Genomic DNA, 21,426 nt, shown 5'->3' with positions numbered 1-21,426 from the left:
TTTTAGCATTCATAATTCCTAATTGTCTTTGTGTAATTTCAAAGATATTACCCACCTTAATAATTCGTAAGAGAATATAACCGAGATTAGGCATATTAATTACTTAACTCTGTGAATATCACTATACAGTACTTACAAACCAACCTGAAGACACCTGATCGCAGTCAAAATGATCAACCATACTTAAAACTTTTAATAAACGAAGTGAAAAGTTTTCAGAGAATTTTCTAAAAGGTACTTCTATAATGCTTGACCACAATATTCAAATGAAAGTAATCACTGACTGCTTCAGTGTAGTAATTTATTTATTATTAATTTTACTGCCAATTAACTTATCAGTATTTCCTTCTAACTTACAAACCTATCCAAGCGTAAATACCCATTACATTAAAAAAATACTCAGTAACAAACATTTTGGTAAGTCACAGTTTTTATCATAGTATTACTAATGATCATTGTTTACGACTACAGCTCTAGTGGTTATCACTTTCCAAATAATGACAATTTTAGCCAGTTTCCATTTGGGAATTGAAATCGCCGGGCGAATCGTTAAAAAACCAGAGAGAACTGAATAGGAACGTTTAAGATATTTCATCGAATACTGTTATTCCGTGATGAAATATCATAAAAGCCACTTATCTGGAAAATATTAATTGTTCAACCGACTGATTGTTGAAAAAGCTGACTTCTATTTAGGTATTTCTGATCCAGACTTCATAAGTAACAATGTATTCCACAAATTTTCAATAAGCATTGAAATGTCTATAAGTTGATAACTTAGAAAATATTTTGCCGTGAAATATAAATCTCGTCTTTGCACTACAAAATTATTTATGGTAATTATTCAAAATAAAATCACTACAAATACTCACGTGCAAGATTGTGAAGTTCTCCAAAACGGAATTCATTAATTCTCGCTGTGGCAATTGTAATAGCTTCCCAATAAATTTCTTCATATAATCACACATAGGACTACGCAAAAACCGATATACAAAACGTCCATTTTCGGGTCTAGGTTGTTCATCCTTGATTTTACAGCAGGAACAACAAAATATTGAATAATAAAATGAAACATTGAACAGGTGTCTTCCATTATGCATGATATTACGTTTTTAATGATGTTATTTGATAAAATATTAATCATATATTCTGGCATGAACTGATTAAATACAAGCCAAATAACGAATTTAAACATACCAATGTAAATTTTTTTATCCTAAAATCTTACAGACTCATCGTACGTTACTTTACTAAAGACTGATGCCAAAAATACAGTTGGGGAGTATCACCGCAACTAAATAATAGCGAAATACACAATCTGAGTCAGTGGCATTTTCAGCAACTAATCATATTGCAATGCATGTACAGTGAATTTATCATTTAAAGCACGAGTTGCTATTTATACTTAATAGGATGCAAAATGTGTAGATTAATATTGGGATATGCGTTTGTTTAAATATTTGACCTATTCAACGACAAGACTTTATTATTGGGACATGTTACCCTATGGAACGTCTTTATAAATTAATATATTCGGTAAATAACTCAAAATACTCAGTAGTACATGACCTGAAAACTAGCTGCATTTTACCTTGATCATTTCATAAAATTTCAAGTATACAGATATTGACTATAAAGTTCACAATTTTCTAAAGATTGATAATGTATTAGCGGTCGTTTGCAAACCATTACAGCAGTATCGACAAATGAACAGTAAATGTACACAGTGATCATAGTCAACTGATAATATAGTAACCTGAAAATTAATGCTGAGTGAATCTCGACATAGTGACTCAGACATCGGTTATCGAATTCCTGGGTTGTCACTTTCAATACCATTAATTATCTGAATTATATTCAGCGATCAGTGCCCTTGATGAGTACATTTATTCGGAGATAGCACTCGTTAAAAATTGATATCAACCAAAGAACTATTGGAAAACAAATAGCAATACACAGTTGCTTCATTTCATAGTCTGTATTCTCTATCAGCGAGATCTAAATGTTCTGAATTAGGTCCCGCGTTTCGTGGTTTGTGAAGGCTTCTGAAGAGTTTTAAACTATGATAAAACGCGTCTTTAACACTCCATGGTTTATAGTTATTCAATTTATTACATGAGCCATATTTAATCTATCCGACAATAATTCATTCCGTTTTCATCTGTTTTCACAACATATTAAAATCTACTTTTAAATTCATTAAAGCTTTAAATTATTATAGGTGAATGTGAACACTTGCCGTTAGTATGATGATTTACACTAGGTTTGGTGATATCCAAAGGCACGTCGTCTAATATGAATTCTCTCTAAAGTCTTTTACGTACTTAAACATGCACTCATTCACCATTTAAAAAAATACAGTTTTATTCTGTGTATGAGAATAATAGCCTGTACTGAAATTGATTACAATATTAAATATGCTCATAACAAAACGTCAAAACAATTTTTATTATCGTGCTTAAAATGTATCTAATAATTAACGTTTCTGGTTTGTTTTTAAATGATTCATTAGATGAATTCGTACCCGTCTATATCATCACGCTGAGTTAATGGTAAACACACACACACATTCACTCAAACATATTAACGATTTACACTAGTAAGCAATGAGCCGGCTCGTACGCTTATCTGTGTAAATACATACACACAATTAGTATGATTATTAGTTTTTAATTTTACTAGTAGTAAACACAGAGACGTTATCAGTTTACTGAAAACATTTATAAAAAAATGATATGAGAATAACTAAATATTTATTCTTCAAATTAATTACTTAAAGTAATTCATCACATTTTATCGTCATTGTTTTCTCGGAGAAAAAAATGCTAGTAATGATAATAAACAAAATGAAGTTGGATTTCTTCTTATTAAGTACTAACTAGTTACAAAAATTGGTAAGCTTGAATACTGTGTAACTATCTAATCAATCAATGTTTCTAATAATGACACGTTATGAAGGAAATTGTAGTAATATTTACAATATAACATAACACTATAATATAAAGAGAAGGAAAACCATGATTTTCATACCTCTATTTTTTCTAATACTTCTTTGCCAAATGAGCAAACTTTAGTTGATAAGTTAATTGGAACGTCTTCCGTACCCTCGAAACTAATAAAAAAGGAAGCAAATAAGAGGATATCATCTAACAAGAATTTGTACATTGACATTCAATAGAAATACTCCTTCCTGAAGTTATCCAGCTGTAATTCTTCTGTGTTTTAAGTGATTTTAAAATACTGTAAGATGTAGTTTTGGTTACTTGGATAGTAGGATGTTAAAATTATATTCCTGAATAACAAAGCTGTAGATGAAACTAGTCAACGTGACTTTTTACTATATCTCTTTTATATGGTTTATATAAAAATAGAAACTTCTAAAGTTACTCTAACTAGTTAGTACAAAGTGACATTGTGTGTTTATTATGTTAACTGGATTATTTTAATCCCTTATTAATTGTAATGCATTCTTCTGCTTCTATTATTTTTCTTTATATTTTAAATTATGCATTGTTGCTGAATTCCACGCAAAATCTGTTACCATTATACAACAGTCTGTTTATTATCCATCTCCACTACGAGCCTACTGTAAGGATTATTTCGTCCTAGTAAAGGGCTTAACAATAATGTGAATCCATGAACCTACTAAAAGCATTCTAATATACATCCCGGTGCAAAGCAGTGAACACATGAATTATCTTTTCCATAACCTTTGAAAATTTTACACATCAATTAAGGTTTCCAGTCGAAGGTAAAGCTCTACCCTTCTAGTTAATCCATGAAACCCCACTTTATATATCAGGTAAATATGTTAAATATTTTCTTGTCTTACGTATATAAATTTAAAAGAAGTACAACAGTATAAGTCTCAGTATGATCTGTTGCCATGAGTTTTAGTTAAGTATGAAATTTCGAAAGAAAATCTCATATTTATTAAGTTATATAATAGTTCTTAGATGTACACTCTTAAGTACTAGCGATTCAAGCAAATTGTGTATGATCTATCAATATAAAATTACTTAAAATTGTTCAATATAATCATCTCTGACTAATCATCTTGATTAATAATGGTGATGAAGTAATTAGGAATAAACAAGTAAATCCCTTTCAATAGACCAATCAGTTGTTTTTGAACATATTTGTATTGAAACTTGAAAAGTATAAATCTCTATTACCAATGGAACATAATTAGTGAGTCATTACATTATTGATTACGTTGTACAAGCTTAACTATTATGGATTGAAATATTGTAACGAATAGATTAAACTACTACAAAATATATTTGAGTTACATATTTTGCAGACTTTTAAACAGACCTTATGTGATTTTTATGAATCAATCCATTGTCATCAATTAAATATTCCTTCCGCTCTGAAATAGGCAAACTTCCTGGTGTGCAAACTATGTTTTTAAACAGAGAACAATAGCATGGATCATTTTAAAACAAAGGTAACTGATAAAGAGACTACTAACAACAGTAATCTCAATAAATATGCTCATCAATAATATAAACTCACATAGCTGACACAGCGAATGTGGCATCTGGTTCAACCATCACATTAACATCAGCCTATATCCAGTAACGATCGGACGAACAAACATTGCATGAAATAGAGAGAAAAATCACATTAACATTATGAAATACACAACCATAATAATAACAATAAGGAAGAAAATCGTAAGATGGTGCACAATGTATCACATTTACACAAACACATAGGTACAACAACAATAATTGTTCTGTTTGTCTAAGCTCACCATATAATACACTGCTTAATGAGCAAATTATAGATCCTTCATCATGACAACAAAAATGTATTACATTCATTAACTGTGAACTAACATGAAATATTAGTATTTTTTCAGATTTCAATAAGAAAATCTAAATCATTTTGGTGAAAACAACATAGAAAAATTACAGTAAATAAACATTAATAAAGTAAGTAATGTCTCCACGACAACAACAAATAAAGATTTCTTTGATAAAAACAACACAAAAGACATTGACTAACTTCTTATACCTTGTACGACAAAACATACTTTGAAATACTATAGAAACAAGTAGAGCTTATAGGTGCAATTCGTAAACAGTTGAATCAATAAATTATCATCAATTCAACCAACTACTATTATAACATGGTTTAGTAAATAAAATTTAACAACACACTATGATGCATTGACAATACTAATTTGAACAAAAAAACAACTGTATTGAGAACATTGAACAACATAAAAATAAAGTATACTTATGTATTATATTGTTTTGTCAATAGCTATATTTAATATAGATTGGCAAATTCTATTATAAATCACCTTTATGAAAGACATATACAATAAACACGATGTTATTAAGTTTGTTTTATATTGTTTGTTGTTTATTTTTACTCTGCTGATGAAAATCACTACATGAGATGTTGAAATTCCAAATCAAATAGTAGACAACAGAAATTTCTGGTCTGAAAGATTATGCTTGAAGAAGAATGGTAAACAACATTTACAAATACCATTGAAAAAGTGTAAATAAAATTTAGTGAAGTATAAATATACACATATAAATATATTTGATTCCCTCCACATTTATTGACAGTGAAAAAAGGTTTGTAGAATGTAGTTACTTTTCTCTTTCGTCAGACCTTTCATCATTGACAAATCACCTAAATTTAAGTATGGTCGGATACAAAAGTATGACATTATTTAGTTTGGGTAGTTGCGACATGATTTTGTCTTATTCCTCTGAAACGTTCGTTTACTTCAAACTCCCATCTCAGTTTCATGAACTGAATTATGCAAGACAATCAACAAGATGAAAGTCAAATTATTCAAAATAATAGTGTCAGTGATAGTGAAAACTAATCAGGTAAATTAATCCTAAAAAACCAGTAAATACTAAGCATGAAAAGTATGAATTAAAAATAACACTGAAAATCTCAACTAACATAAAAGAAATCGGATCTATGCTGTTGTTTACAATGTTAATCAACGACCTGTTGAAGGTTATTGCAATTGGCTCTGCTTAACAGAATTTGTATGACAGTATGTGATACCGTGGGACTGTGTGAATCAAAATCGATCAAATGGGGTGAGAACTTGTATCCCATTAATTATTTAAAAATGATCCATGATAATAAGTGCGTGGTTTTAATTATATGTGCGTACTGGGCACTTCAATAACCTCAACGAATAAAAAATTAAAAAGTAAACGTTTTGTGTCGTTGAAATTAGTCAGAGACATTTGGGATTGTACTATACTGTTTGATTATCTTTCATTACATAATTTGAAGACAAACGCCGATTATTAGGCTTTGGTCATTGATATTTACCACTCAATTTTTCAACATCACTGTAATGATATATGATATGACTTGATCAGAAAATACGGATTTAATGGATAAACCATTAATGGCTCCCAAGTATAACACACACTATTGAAAGCTTTGTGTAAAAAAATAAACCAAGATGAAATTTCTATTGAATCACATACATTGTAAATACAAATACTATCTGTAGACGTTAATTCGCAATTTTTCAGCTTTACATACTACACTTTGACTTATGTCCGATTATAGAAAATATAAGCTAATTTTCATTTCATTCTTATTATTTTTATACTAATGATTGTGAACTTTGAAAACACTTCATAGATGATTTTCTTCATAAAGGTTTGGCTGTTCTTGCTTCCTATATTCAGGACTGAAATGATCAGTTTCTGTTGGCACATGAGCTCCACAGACAGTTTTCATGGCATATCCTGAATTTGTATGGAGATAACGGTTTCGATAATTTACAACAATATAAAGCGAGTGGACGTAAATGCGTATATTTAAATGACCAGTTGCAAGTAGGATGAAAACTAAACCTAGATTTCCCATGATAGTCTCTACTAAAAATACATCATCATTAAGTCACTCTTCAGTCACATCCAGAACTACTGAACTAAAATCTAGAGTTTTCAAAACTCGTTTTAAATGGTCAAAAATAAGTAAACTAAATTACTATTTAACATGTATAGATATCTCAACTTCTTCAAACATGCAAGAAAGTCAAAAATCACTGGTATAATTTGCTAATAGCTTCCTGATTAAGGTATCTATTTCATTATATGTTTATTTTTGTGATATTGTTAAAGTAAATCTTGTTTCATTTCAGCTAAAATACACACTGGATCATTGTTTGTATCCGTTAAGGTGTGTTCATTTCATTTATGTACAAAGGAGTTTTATTAAACAAAAGCCTTAAGAAATCCAAAATGTAATTGTTTTTTTAATAATATTTATCTCTATTTTTGTTTACTAACCTCAAACAGTCAAAATAAAGCGGCTGTTAGCAAAATTATGAAAATCGAAGTAACAAAAAACAAACTGGCTAACTGAAAATTTATGAATTTAACATGATTTTAAGGCGTTATACATTAGTAAACAAGCGAAAAAAAGTGAAAACAATACAAAAAATTGTATTGAAAATTTCTTCTGAAAAGTAAATACATTTCAACATGAAACTACATGCGTGAAGTGTTTAGGTAAAATAAACCAGGTAATAGTCTATCCAAAATAGTTTGTGATAAAATATTTTTAATCTAACTAAAACAGATGAAAAGAAGAATGAAATTCACTCAAAATAGATTGAAGGATCACAGTTTAACATTAGAAATTACACATTCGCATAAATTTTGTTTATGAATTTCCTTAACTATAAGCAGGGTCTATACAACACAGTACTGAACACTGATTAACATGATTAATCGAAGATAACTAGTTTTTTACAGCAATGTTCCCTAGTTAGATTAAAGTAATATAAAATTTCTATGAACAGCATGCTTCTTTTATACTAAGATCATGAGCATTGATTCAAGTCACAAAAACCGACTGGAATTTCAGTTAACTTTATTCATTTGAAAGAGCTAAACAGATGGAGACAGAAATTTGATCGGTTCGTACTTTGCGGTGAATCAGATTAAATAAAATCCTTCTAAGCTAATCACAACACTCTATTCAAAAGTTTCTATGAATAACATTGGTATTATTTTTAATTCTTAATCACCTACTGAGTATCGAAAGTAATCAGATTCAAAATTCTCAATTTAAAGAAATTATTAAGTTTTTAGAATTTTTTTAAAAAATAAATTAGGTCCTCTTCTATCATATTTTATTTATTTGTCTAGAACTACTCTCGTGAAATTATTTATACAAATAAACTAATATATAGAAAGCATTAAAATAATCAGTAGCACACAGCATGAAAAGATTTTTCTTCACTGGTCATCGCTTTTTTGTGTGTTAAAATTATTTTCATATTAATAATAATATGAAGTAGGATATTTGAAAGTTCAAATTATGTGTATAATTTTATACATGATCAACCTTTCTATCCATCTATCAATTCATTACAAAGAAAGGAATGAATTCATCCATTATTTTAGTTCTCATGTTTTTTTGCGTACTTTATGTAATTAATCAATTAGTTAATTTGTTTATTTACTATTTTATAATTTTTACTGAATGATTGTTAAACATTAACATTTCATCACCACCATCATCATCATTTATAACTAACATATTTTTAGAAACCATTTTAAGCCAATCGTAGTAACTATTGAATATTACTTTCTCACTGAACATGTTTCCATGTTGAAATGGTTTGATCTGAAGTCTACTAGAATAATATCAAAAACAAGGAGGCATTAAACGACAAAGACAGAAATCCTCTTCCACGATAGCTTGAGCGATAGAACTTTGAAACTGGTTCAACATGATTAGGTATTGTGAAAACGCCAAACCGAAAGGAGGAAACAACTATTTAATTTCTATTAATTTTCAGTAGTTCTCCAGTTGACATCAGCTAGTGATAAAAATTGTCTTCGAAATAAACAAAACATTCCACCAAAACATCTGACTTAAAATTGTAGATAATCACTTTCAAATAAAACATAAACTAAGTAATTATTTAAACTGTCGTTTTAGATTTACATCGATGTGTATAAAATATGACATATATATTTACGTCATATGTGAAAGTTTATTACTAAACTCATCTAATTGTTACAGTGATATTCAATGCATAGACTAGAAACAAACAAAGAAGTTATTAAGCTCATCAGAACATGAGCACAAGATACTCCCAGCTATTATAATTCTCTGAAAACTGACATAAATCAGTAACCACTTTAAATAATAAGAAATATCTCCATTATCTCCATTATGTAATTATGAACTACTTTTAGTTTAGTTAACAAAATACAATACTTATAACATTTGTTACCTTAAACTTAATCTTTGTTCAATCTTGAACCCTAAGTGCTAATTGACCTTGACAATAATATTGTATAATCCTATAATAAATTGTCAAAGTAACTGTCAATTGTTAACAGACCTCTCCATGTATATTACACAGAATTTGATACATGTCCAAATAGTTTTAGTGAGTATGCACAATCAATAAGTATAGCTTTTATTGAAGACGTTTAATACTAACCTATAACCTGTTTTCATAAATATCAATATACAAAGCCCTAAAAAATACAATTTCCCGAAATTGTATTTTTTACTGTGCTCATAATTAAAACTGAAACAATAGTTTACTAGACAATCCTTAAACTCTAAAACATCTCGACTAACATGGAAATAGCCTACAAGCTTAGAACAGTAATTATGGATGACTGATGATTGTTATAGAATAAATCGAAATGAGGGAAAGCATAAGTTTCCATATGAAAAACACTATAGAAGTAGTATGAGTTCTCAGATGGCTTTTCTTAAAAAAAAATAATTCAGTAGTAATAGAATATATTATTTATCAATAAATAATCCCTTCATTTTTATAAGCATTAAATCAGAAATCATTTGGTGTCTAACGGACATACATCGATTGGATCACATGCTTTAATAAGGTAATTGCTAAAATTCAACAATCGTAATAGTCAAATTGTCAGTACTTGTTTCAGGTATTCAGTTAAAATCTCCGATATAAAGACAAAGCCATAAAACCTATCATTTAGTTTGATTTATGTGGTGTCGAATAATTTAGAATGGATTTCAAGATTCTATACACTTAGGTTTCTTTGATATAGACATTTAACTTAAAGTAACCATAAATTAATTCTTCGATATATCGACGCTATTAAAAATTCAATTAACTGAATGTCAACGAACACAAAACTATAATCCAGAGTTTTGTATAAAGTAACTCTGTACACAAACTATAAAATAAAGTTAGACAAATTTCCCCTATATTGGCATTCATTCAGTTTGAAGTGAAAAACATGAAGATTAAAAACAAACTCAACTTGCATGTGACTGGATAAAAATAAAAATGCAAAATTCCTTACTAATTGTTTGGCTGGTGATTTCATCAGTCAGTCAAACGCAACGTAGAACTATGTGCTTATGTACATTGATTCAAGTAACCATATCTCATTAGCATACGGAAATGAATTTATTAAGAGAAATCTCAGAGTAGTAGAGGTAGTAACATTATTAATTGTAATAGAAAATATTATCCATCGAACATTCACTTCGGAAAAATATAAATTGGTGAAATAAAAACATTATGAGCAATTCAGCGGCTAAGAATCTGGGGGAAGATGAAAAGTAAATGCACCTGTGCCATTCCAAATAATTTTGAGCCATGTCATTCAAAGTTTCTAATCACTAATACGATAATCACACAGGCCTCAACCAGCTGGTCTACACCTATTAAAATAGCTCAGTTGAATCGTCAATGAACTCACGAACTAGTATGTATCATTACCAAGGTTTGATTTGATAATTGAGCATTGGGTAGATTGTTATAAATAAATAATATATTTATCACGGACTAGTGCCTTGTTTTGGTTATATCAATGCAAACTCAAGCAGACCATCACATAACCATAATTTTTATTTATAGTTCTCTACATTTCGTTTTAAGATAAAATAATAAGCCCCTGACCTTTTACAGAACAAATGTTTTACAGTCAAAACATACCCAGAATTTAACCAAAAAAAATGTATTCATAGGTCCATGTTCCATAAGTTCTTTTAGGCTGTCTTCAGGAAATTTATCCCAGATTTGACTTGCATCCACTTGCTCCAAATTTAGGTCAGTGTATAATTGCTCGTTTAAAATGGGTCCAATGTGAACAAAATTGTGTACAACCGTCGTCGATTTTGGGGTTGTAGTTAGATGAAAATCATGTGTATGAGTTCCCTGTCGTAAAATCAAGGACAAAGAAGACATTTAATTAGCTATTCCTGAAAAGAACGTAATGATAGTCATGGGCTTTATCCTAAAATTCTGTATAAGAAAACTATTAAATTATCACATACAACACAGGATCTTTTGTAGATGTGGTGAGTGGATAAAAATATGCTATAGAAATCAATCTTGTGAATATATATAACGTAGTAGAACTGAAGGGTTTTTGAGATAATAAAGCTGTAATAATCTGTAGTCAGTAAAATGTTATTGTTATGATGTACTCCTGATTCTATTACTAATTACATGACCACATCGAGAAATTATGAATATGTGAAATTGTATTGACCAAGTTTCTTGTGTCAGTGAATTCATGAAAAGCAACTTCTCACAGTTTTTGTTTACAAAGGAGTACAATAATTATGTTTTGAAATTCCATGTTTGCAGTCTCAATATCCTAAAAATAATATGCTAAGTAGAAATTTGTTTAGTTTTAAAGGCTTTTTTAAAAGAAACCATAAAACTTTGCAACCAACCATCTGAAAATGATGGAAGATGAAATTCTGTGCATACATTCAATGACATGCACCGTTGCTCATGAAAACAAAGAAGTTATTATATGAAAAATAATAAAACATGTAGTTCTGAATTTAGTGCAATAATTTAGCCATCAAGAAAGAAATAGTGTTTGCTTAGCATAATAAGCACTTTTTCTTCCTTTAGTATTTTACGACAAAGTTTTTATGTCTAAAAAACTGTGTGCTTTAAGATTGCTGCATATTACAAAAATATTCATGTAAGTCCAAATTTACTAATGGTTGGTTATATTTAATACATTAATATTCGGGTTTGTCATCAATACCTGGCGCATAATAAGATGTATATTCATTTTTATCATTATTCATATAGAAGTGTCATTAGCAAAACACATTATAAGCTGTACATGAACCCTCCAACTGTTCTCCTAATAAAATTTACTTAATCATTTTCACAGTTAACTTAAGGTGTAATTTGTGAACTACAACAAACAACTTGCTAGTTGATTAGATAACCAGATGAATATATGGCTTTTCAATATATATTGGTTTGAATACAATAATCACAAATTATTTACAGATGATAAATAAGTGTATTAGATTATGCCTTATACATAAAGAAATTGACAAATATTGAATCCCATTTTCACTCATACAGGCCTACACTTATGAGTTTTTACAATACTTGGATTGTCAGGATGCCAGACGTGTCCTCACTGTGAATCACCATCACCTATTTATGCGTATGAATTTTATGAAAGGTTGAAGTTAATTCACCTAACATTTACCAGAAAAGGCTTGTTCTGAAAAAGGAAAATAACACAGCGCTAATCATATATATATATATATATATATATATATATATATATATATATATATACATCAGATAATGGACTTCCACTACTTTTTATTAAAATATAAAATTTCTTTCAAGGTATTGAATTGTGAAAGAAAATTCCTTTGAACTGGTGTAAATGAATCTGATAAATTTAATTGTATTATTAACAAGAGAGCATGGTATGTACATTTTATTCTGTGTTTTACCAATTAAGGATTAAAAATCAGAATATATTCGCTTAATAATTCGTATTACAACTAATCCACACATATAGTTAACCACCTGGAAGCTTATTCAGTTTTGATTGAGATCATTTATCAATCAATGTTAAACCACCACTGAAAATTTAGAAGCACTGAACGGCCGTTTCGTCTAAATCCACGGTCCCACACGCAGGACTTGATGGTCTAACATTGATCGTTTCATGATCTCAATAAATGTTCAACAATCTCCACAACTTCATACTGATAATTATTATTTGTTCACTGGTGACTAGTTCCAAGAAGTAATTCTCGGAGTTCTACTGAGAAGTCGTAATCAGTGGAGTTCAACTGTGTTGGGTGTGGGACAGTCGCTCACTGAAGATAATAGATGATCGAGCAATATTGTGGATTGATTGAAGTTAAACATTAACAATGTTGGATACCGACCCACTGTTATAGAGGTTAAGCGTTCAAATGAAGATGAAGGTCCATAGTTCAAGTCCTGCGTGCGGGATTGTGAAAAGTCTCTACCAAGGAGCCCCACACTGGGACGAAATGGCCATCCAGTGCTTCCAGGTCTTCGACGATGGTTTAGAATTTATTCAAAGTTATTGAATGTATAAGATAACAGATTCACTCACATCGTTTCGATGAAAATTTTCTCCACATTTCAATGTTATATATATATATATATATACGCGCACAGTTTGTTATAAGCAAAGTATATTCATAAGCTCATATGGCGTCGTTTATTTTCAAAAGCAACTAAATATAACAGTCACTTAAGTTTGAAAAATAGGAAGAAATAAGCAATCAGGAATTTGTTTTTATTTTTTATTTATATATACAAAGTCAATGGATGTAGCATACCATTCTCTGAAAAAAAGAGAGAAATGTTACGTCATAATTTGGTCTATATTTGTGATAACCCGTGAACTAATATCATGTGCTCACGCCGACATGTGCACCCAGGTCAAAGATAATCGTATTTAAAAAAAACGTATTAAAAACACATCTACTAATCAATAAATAAGTAAATATACAGACAATTAAATTTAATGATTCCCCGATTAGTTTTGATTTCACTAATAAACTCAGACAATTTAGTGTTTTGATTTGCCGTTTCATCAGAATAGCATGTCTTTTACTCTTAAAATGAATAATTGTTGTGATAATGAAAATAGAAAAGGTAGAAAACTTAATCAAAAGGTTTTGGTTGTTTCAAAGGACCTAAGGTAAAACTGAACTTATTTCTCCATTGTCATTAATAGAGGCTACTAGAAATAGAATTTTAACTATATTACTAGAACTTTTTATTGAAATCTGCTTTAAAACTATTTAAAACGGCATATCTACAGCTATACTTTAGTATAGACATGGTGGTCACTAAATAAAGTGTTAAAGTATTTAGAATATCTCCAAACTCTCATAAAAGTCAACCGCTTTTAACAAATAAACTATGACAGACAAAGACAAAAAAGTGAAAAGTATTTTACCAGTTGATAATTAATGAATAAGTGTATTAGACAAACGGTTATTAAGTTTGAGTTGAACATGATTATCATTATTATGTAAACTCTCAGAACTCTAACTTCACCAACGTTTAGAGATTCATCATGATATGGGTTAAAATGATTATATTAGCTTGACATGTAATCAAATGTAATCAAATCTAAGTTAATTTTATCCTTCAACACAATTAACATCGTGATGATCATTACTTTTACTATTAATAATGGGAACAATTTTATATTCAGGCCAGTAGAAGTTGTTGTAGTAAATCGATCAGGTAGTTTGCTGGATAGATTCACGGATTGGTAACTGGGATAGTCATTCATATACACATAAACTGTGTGTTATTTTGTGACTAGGCTTATATGGATGGCGTATATATATATATATATATATATATATATATATATATATATATATGTCTAAACAAATTTTAGGTTCTAAACTAGCCTAATGTTCAATAGGTATAAAAGTCATACCAGGAAAGAGAAAACGTAAAATTTAACTATCCGTGGATAGGCACACATGCAAACGGAGTAAAAACGCCGAGATACAGTTACATGAATTATACTGGCACACAGCTGTAATTTCTTTTTCAGATAAATCTAAACGTAATTGTATAATGTTTCCCTAGTTATTTTATTATTTCACTTAGTCCATTTTGTAAGAAACATTTATATATAGAGAAATATATATGTAAATGAACACGTGAATACACTGAATGCAAGCACATTTCGTAGGTTGAATCGTAGGTGGGAAAATAGTACTTCTTTTTGTCAGCCAGATGAGCCAACCAAAACGAAAATACAAAAAATAGGAACATTGAAGAACCTCATTAAATTGGCATAAACTAAATTTTACGTTAGTAAATATGGATCATGTTTGATATATGACAGGTATCTGAAACTGAATTTTATTGTGTTTGAATATGTTGGTCGCTCTAAATTATTAATGAATAGTAAATTTGTGTTAATGAGCCGTACCAATAAATTCAGTCAGTATACAATTGGTTAAGTAACACGTTTTGATGAAGTATCGGATTCTAATCAAGCAGTCCATAGATAAGTTAAAATTAAATTGGCATTAAATAACGAAACGTTAGAAAAAATGACCAAATTAGTCGTCTATAGGTCAAGCATTCGGGCGTGAAGCCGAAGGTCCGGGTTCCGGTCCCTGATTTTGAGGTCGTGAATGCACACTGCTGAGGAGTCCCATCCAGTGCCTTCACGTTTTCAGTGGTTATCCGCCATTTCGATGTTATTACCAAGTTGAAAAATATATTCGTAACATTATAATTTAGGTACCTAACATAAGAAACCAATTTATACTTAAGTACTGAATATTGTTTGCCAGTTAATTTTCAATGAATTTTATGGTACATGACAGTATTTGTGTCAGACGAAAGTGCTTAGCTCTTATTAAAAACAAGGACAATGGTATTTCTATCTAGATAGTCTTATTTAATGCATATGACTGATTTATTTTTCTCCAGAACTCATAAACATTAAATATCTTAGTAATCATTCTAGCATTAAGAGTCCTGCAACTAAACGATCATTATCTACCATTTAAAGATAGTATTTGAATATATATCCAATACCATGATGAAGAAACATGATGACGTTTTTGAAATGTATAATGTTGTACAGAACGTCCAGAGGTGATCCCATTTTCTTGAATTAAATGAGATTAATAAGACTAATCAGCAAAGTGAGGTTCACAGGTTCAAAATTATGTCACTTGCAAAACCCTGAAATATGGTAAATTGCGTCAAGAACGGGACTATTCTCTATACTATCAAAGAGTCTCATAAAAGTTTACAAATTAAATTCAGTCTGACCGATTTCAAAGGACTGATGAAATTGTGTTTCTTTATAATAAGATAACCTAAGCACTATATTTACTATAAAGAAAGTGGAAGTAGGTTTAAACTACGATAATAAAACAATAAATAACTGCGAATTATATTAACTTACATTGGACTGGGATTTCGACGTTGAACTTATCATGTAGGCACTTAATTCAACCAATCTCATTTTAGGTGCTGTAACTGATCGTCCCATCCATTTGGGTATGTCGATATTTTTTAAATCCTCTGGTGTTGTATTAGTAACCATAGTAGAAATATTTACATTTGACAGTGATATATTTTTTTCTGCACTCTAGAAATTTTTCATGAGATACAAAATAGATAGTAAATGAACTTACCTCTACAATCATTTTTCTAGAATATTTCGGGGAATCTGAAATAGAATCATCGCTATCCCTTGAAGGATTCATTGAAGAATAAGAAATTTCTCGTAAGAAATTCATTGTTCCATCATCACTTAGTTGTTTATTAGTAGTTGCTAATGCATTTGCAATTAAATTACTATAATTGTTATTGTTATTACGGTGAGCATGATTAACATTTAATTGTTCTATTAAAACTGGATTCTGTTTAGGTACAACTGTCGAAGGAAATGTATTTATATTTGATTTAGCTGACAGTACAGATGCATGATGAGATGATGATGGTGATGATGACAGTAAAGAATTTGTTGGCCATAAAACAGATGTTATTGATGTACATTGTTGTTCATAGGTTGCAACTGAAGCAACATGTGCAGCTGCCATTGCTACGGATGCTGTTGCTGATGGTGTGGTTGACGTCATTGAAGAGCCTAGTGAATTAGGCACTGAAAGAGTTGATGTAAAACTCGGTACTGAGGATAATGAAGAGATTGACGAGCAATTTGAGGAGGATATGGACGAATCAATATTATTGTTGATAGTGGTAGTACTATTATGTATTTTTTGAGGAATCGCGTTATTATTATCATTATTATTGTTATAGTGATTAGATGGACAGTATAATAACTGACCAACTGATGTTTTGACAAGAACTAGTCCGTCAGGTTGTAAATTTGGTAATATAACAGAGGAATTATTTATTGGTAATGTGGATTGTAAACGATTACCATTATTTACTAAAGATGAAGTTGATGGAGAAGACGACTGATTTCGATGATTATTTGAAGTGATTGTCATAAGGTTATCTAACGCCAAGGGAAAATTTAGTTGTTTTGAATCGATTTCGTGTTGCTGTTTACTATCGACAGGTCCAAGAAGTTTGTTATGCAAATCTAATGTATCCGAATTTTGACTGAATAAATTTGACTGTTGTTGAGATCTCAAGGCTAAAAATGCCTCATATGGATAAGATAACTGTGAACTATCATTATTCACCATATTTCCTTGTTGTCTTATATCAAATGAATACGGTGGTAAAGATGAATTTATAGGAAGAAGATGTGCTAGTGTAGCTTGACTAGAGGGATTTAAATTGATATGATTATATTGGGTCGTTTTATCATCTTGTATTACTGTAGAATATGAACAGTTTTCTTAAAAGGAAAAAGCGAAAATCTTTCATTCAACTTCGAAAAAATCAAAATATATCAAAATTTACTGTAATAGAAGCAAATTTGTTTACAGACTGATATCAGCTGAAGAATAATTTTAAAAAATAATATTGTGGTGAGGGATTGAGTTTTTTAATTATATAATGACAACTTGGTGTCAAAAATGAACTCAAGTTGAAAATATCGATATTGAATAGTTGAAAGACCTATTACTCAGAGGAAAACGGAGTGTATTATTGGTGTCTTTATACTGTCATATCTATCAGGAGTTTAGACTATCGATTAAACTTTAAACTGAAATTCAAAATTCCCCTTGTTTTTCTTTAGATAAACATCTAAACCATTTCGATTTTTGAAAATTCAAATGAATGACGACATTATTAATAGTAAATAAACTATTATTGTGGATGCGCAATACTGAGGAGTCTCATACTAGAACGAAACAGCAGTCTAGTGCTACCAGGTTTTCCGTGGTGATCTAGACTTGATCGACTGACTCATGAATTCAACTATTAAACTATCAAGTATTTATCTATTTATTTCAAAGACTACATCAAGTAATATCAGTAATTAACAGAAAAATTGGTCAAATGTATTTTATTCCCGTTAGAAACTATATTGGTCAAAGTCATATAAATTAGATATATATACAGTTTTCTTTTTCCAATGTGTTAATAACTAAGAATGTCATTCCGTATTGGGATGTTCTATTACGGTTATCACATTTATACTGACTTAGTGACAATTTATTTACTGAAAACACTATACTGAAGTCCTACACCATTCGGCCTTACAGATTACCAGCCTTTTACAAGTTACGGAATTTCCAAATGGCATTAAAAGTGTACTTATCAGATTTATTTCTACATAACGTTGAATATTATGAAGTACCTAATAGACCTGTTTTAGCAATAATAAATTTCAATACAATATACGTATACACTTTTCCATTCATAAATAAATAGTTAACAGCATATATTACAGCTAATTTATACAATCTATGTAATGTTGTCGTATCCCGTCTCTGTATAACCTCGATAAAATAAAAGTATCATGTAAACGAGCAAAAATTAGCCAATTTATACCCTTGTATGATATAACTTACCTTGAGATTTACCTTTAACTAAATTTTTATTACTAACTGTAAAATTGTTTTGAACATTATTATTGATAGCTGTTGAAGAGGGGTATTTATGTAGATTTTCAAGATATAAACCATTACTTTTATTCTTTAATTCTCTATTATTAGAATGTATAAGATCATTAATATGAGGACTTCTATCAGTGACAATATCTTCAACAATTAAACTATGCATATCACTTCGATTATTTGTCATATTCAAAGGATGTGAATTTGACAATTTAATTTCATTGATCTTCTCATCATCTGTTGATGGATGAATTCCAGATGATGTCACTGGTAATCCACTAGATGTTGAGATAGACGGTAAGGTTTTGGAACCAAGCACTCCTGCAGATACAATTTGTGCGGAACTGAGCATTGATAGATGCATAATAGCTCGTTGTTTCGTATCAGGATCCTTAATCTGAGCTTGAAGTTCTTTAGATTTTCGACGAGCCAATACTTGAATGTGACTTGAAACTTGTTTTCTGCTTCGAATCTTTCCAGTGTGTTGATATATGTATCTAGCAATTAATTCATTTCGTCCTGTCACATTAAGAAGAAAATACACAAATGTATATTTTAAAAAGAATAAAATGGATATAGTTATGAACATGATTTATCCACTTAGCATTAACAAATTCGAAAATACGAACTTCACAGAGTATATCTCAGAGCTAATAAACATTATGTTGACTGAAAATTAAAAATAACTCGGCTGAGATAAGTATACATATGATTGTTTGACAAACTCAATATCACAAGGATAATGAGAAATATTAACTAGATGAAGAGAATTTGCTTAGACGACAGACTTTAGCGTTTAGTGAAAACTGTTTTCAAATTAAAATGAATAATTTCACAGGCTACCCACATAATAATAATAATAATAACCCTACAACTACTGCTAATAATAATTGCAATGTTAAACGTATTACTAAATAACATTTAACTGGTATTTCCGACAATTCAGTGTTAAATGGTAACAGAACAGTTACCATTGACAGCATTGGGTAATTATTGTACTATATTACGAACCGATAGAAACTGAAAATATAGACAATTAATTTCCTAATGAATTGTCTAATAGGTTTGCGCCCACTCAGAAAATTGGGGGTCATATATTCTATTCTGTTCAGATTTCAATTGTCAACAACCGAATGGTCTCGAATTCAAGTGAAACACCCGTCAAGTGACCCATAATTTTCAATTGTTTTCCAGTTAGTATCAGTTAGTAAAGAAACACGATTTTCATGGGACCTATTTTAGGCATTTTTTCTTGAATCCAACTGCTTTTTCATATTCTGCTTTGCTTCTTTGGATGGTAAATTTTTACGGGAATGATTTCGTACACCTTTAATAATTTTCGTCTTCACTTATAAAACTAAATGCAAATGAGTATAATATAGCAAAACTTTAGATGTTTCGCTTCAATATACAGATGAATGTTCAAAGCCTTCAAGAATATTGTGTTTTATTTCCTAGTTTTGTAATGTTCGACAAAGCAGACGTATACTCTCTTAAACTATAAAACGATGAACTACGACAATTTAATGTAAGCCATTATTTGGTATTCCAATAATTACAGTTTACCCATCCAAATCTCTTCAAATTTTCAGAATTTAGAAGATACTATTTGTTGTATATTTAGTTTCATTTGATCATTGTCAATCATTTTTCTAAAATGAGAATTTATTTAGACAATTAAATGGAATAAGCTCTAGTTCACTTCTAATCATACTATACATTTTGAATAAAAACAGCGGATAGTAGGAATCAAGAGGGATGAATGCAATTAAGTATTGAATAATTCCTTTTATATATTATTATATGTACGGTTAATAATTTTTTTATTTGTATATTCTGTGCGTAATCAGTTATGCTTCAGCTGAATCAATTAGGATTATTTTTTTTAGGCACATCCCCCACATTAAAGTAGTTAGGATTGACTCTTGAAAATGTCAGAAAATTTATTATAAATGTCCTGAATAGTACACAAGGAACATTATTAATCTTTCTCCCGAGGCTGATGTGACATACTCTTTGTGGCCATGTACCCGTTTGGCAAATTGTTTTCCTTAAATTATTGACAAAATAATCATCCAAGTGTACATAACTCTAGGATCATTTATCAATGGTTTTATGGTTTTAATTATCACTTAATATTACCTGATGTAAAGATTTGTCAATTAATTTATATAATATCAGTTTACAAACCTCCAGTTATTAAGTTCGATTTACTTTAGTTTCAACATTCAGGAAGTATGTTTAAGTATTCCCAGGTCTAACACCTAACTCCGATTGAAGACACAGAAGAAAGAACATTACTCTAAAATTTCGAATAACTTTATTCATAAGAACGATAAAATATGGATGGTAGTTACAACAAAGTTATTGGTTAGGCATAAATTGAATGACTTATATTTCCCTTACGATCTATTATTATTAACATCAAATCAAATGGTCCTCTAACAGTTTTATACCATAAGCTATTTAACTTGAAAACAATGGATATTTTTTTAAACAAATGGTCAAATAATTAAGGTATCTTGTAAAAAAAACTATAAACCACTCTATTCCAAGTTAATGAGTTCCATTAGAAGATAAAACCTAATTTATTCTTAAAGTATTTCAATGTAA

The 21,426-nt window shown here is 29.8% G+C and overlaps 1 protein-coding gene across 3 annotated transcripts in view; it reads right to left on the bottom strand.

Annotated features, from left to right (window-relative positions):
- Positions 1 to 21,426, bottom strand: part of TEAD1_1 (Transcriptional enhancer factor TEF-1) — a 72,859-nt gene that overhangs the window by 16,130 nt on the left and 35,303 nt on the right. For 2 of the 3 annotated variants that reach the window (XM_051210787.1, XM_051210786.1), the window contains exons 6-12: positions 18,769 to 19,332; positions 16,468 to 17,645; positions 16,236 to 16,421; positions 10,961 to 11,182; positions 4,519 to 4,571; positions 3,031 to 3,112; positions 873 to 1,025 (exon numbers count right to left, since the gene is read on the bottom strand). In XM_051210787.1, coding sequence (XP_051070807.1) covers positions 873 to 1,025; positions 3,031 to 3,112; positions 4,519 to 4,571; positions 10,961 to 11,182; positions 16,236 to 16,421; positions 16,468 to 17,645; positions 18,769 to 19,332 — 2,438 coding nt within the window. Of the gene's footprint in view, positions 1 to 872; positions 1,026 to 3,030; positions 3,113 to 4,518; positions 4,572 to 5,616; positions 5,779 to 10,960; positions 12,527 to 16,235; positions 16,422 to 16,467; positions 17,646 to 18,768; positions 19,333 to 21,426 lie in introns of those variants that run through there. The other variant, XM_051210788.1, reaches the window with a different exon arrangement.

The sequence above is a fragment of the Schistosoma haematobium genome, chromosome ZW, assembly GCF_000699445.3.
Source record: "Schistosoma haematobium chromosome ZW, whole genome shotgun sequence".
Taxonomy (NCBI): domain Eukaryota; kingdom Metazoa; phylum Platyhelminthes; class Trematoda; order Strigeidida; family Schistosomatidae; genus Schistosoma; species Schistosoma haematobium.
Note: the sequence above shows the minus strand (reverse complement) of the source record. Positions and strands in the feature narration are given on the sequence as shown.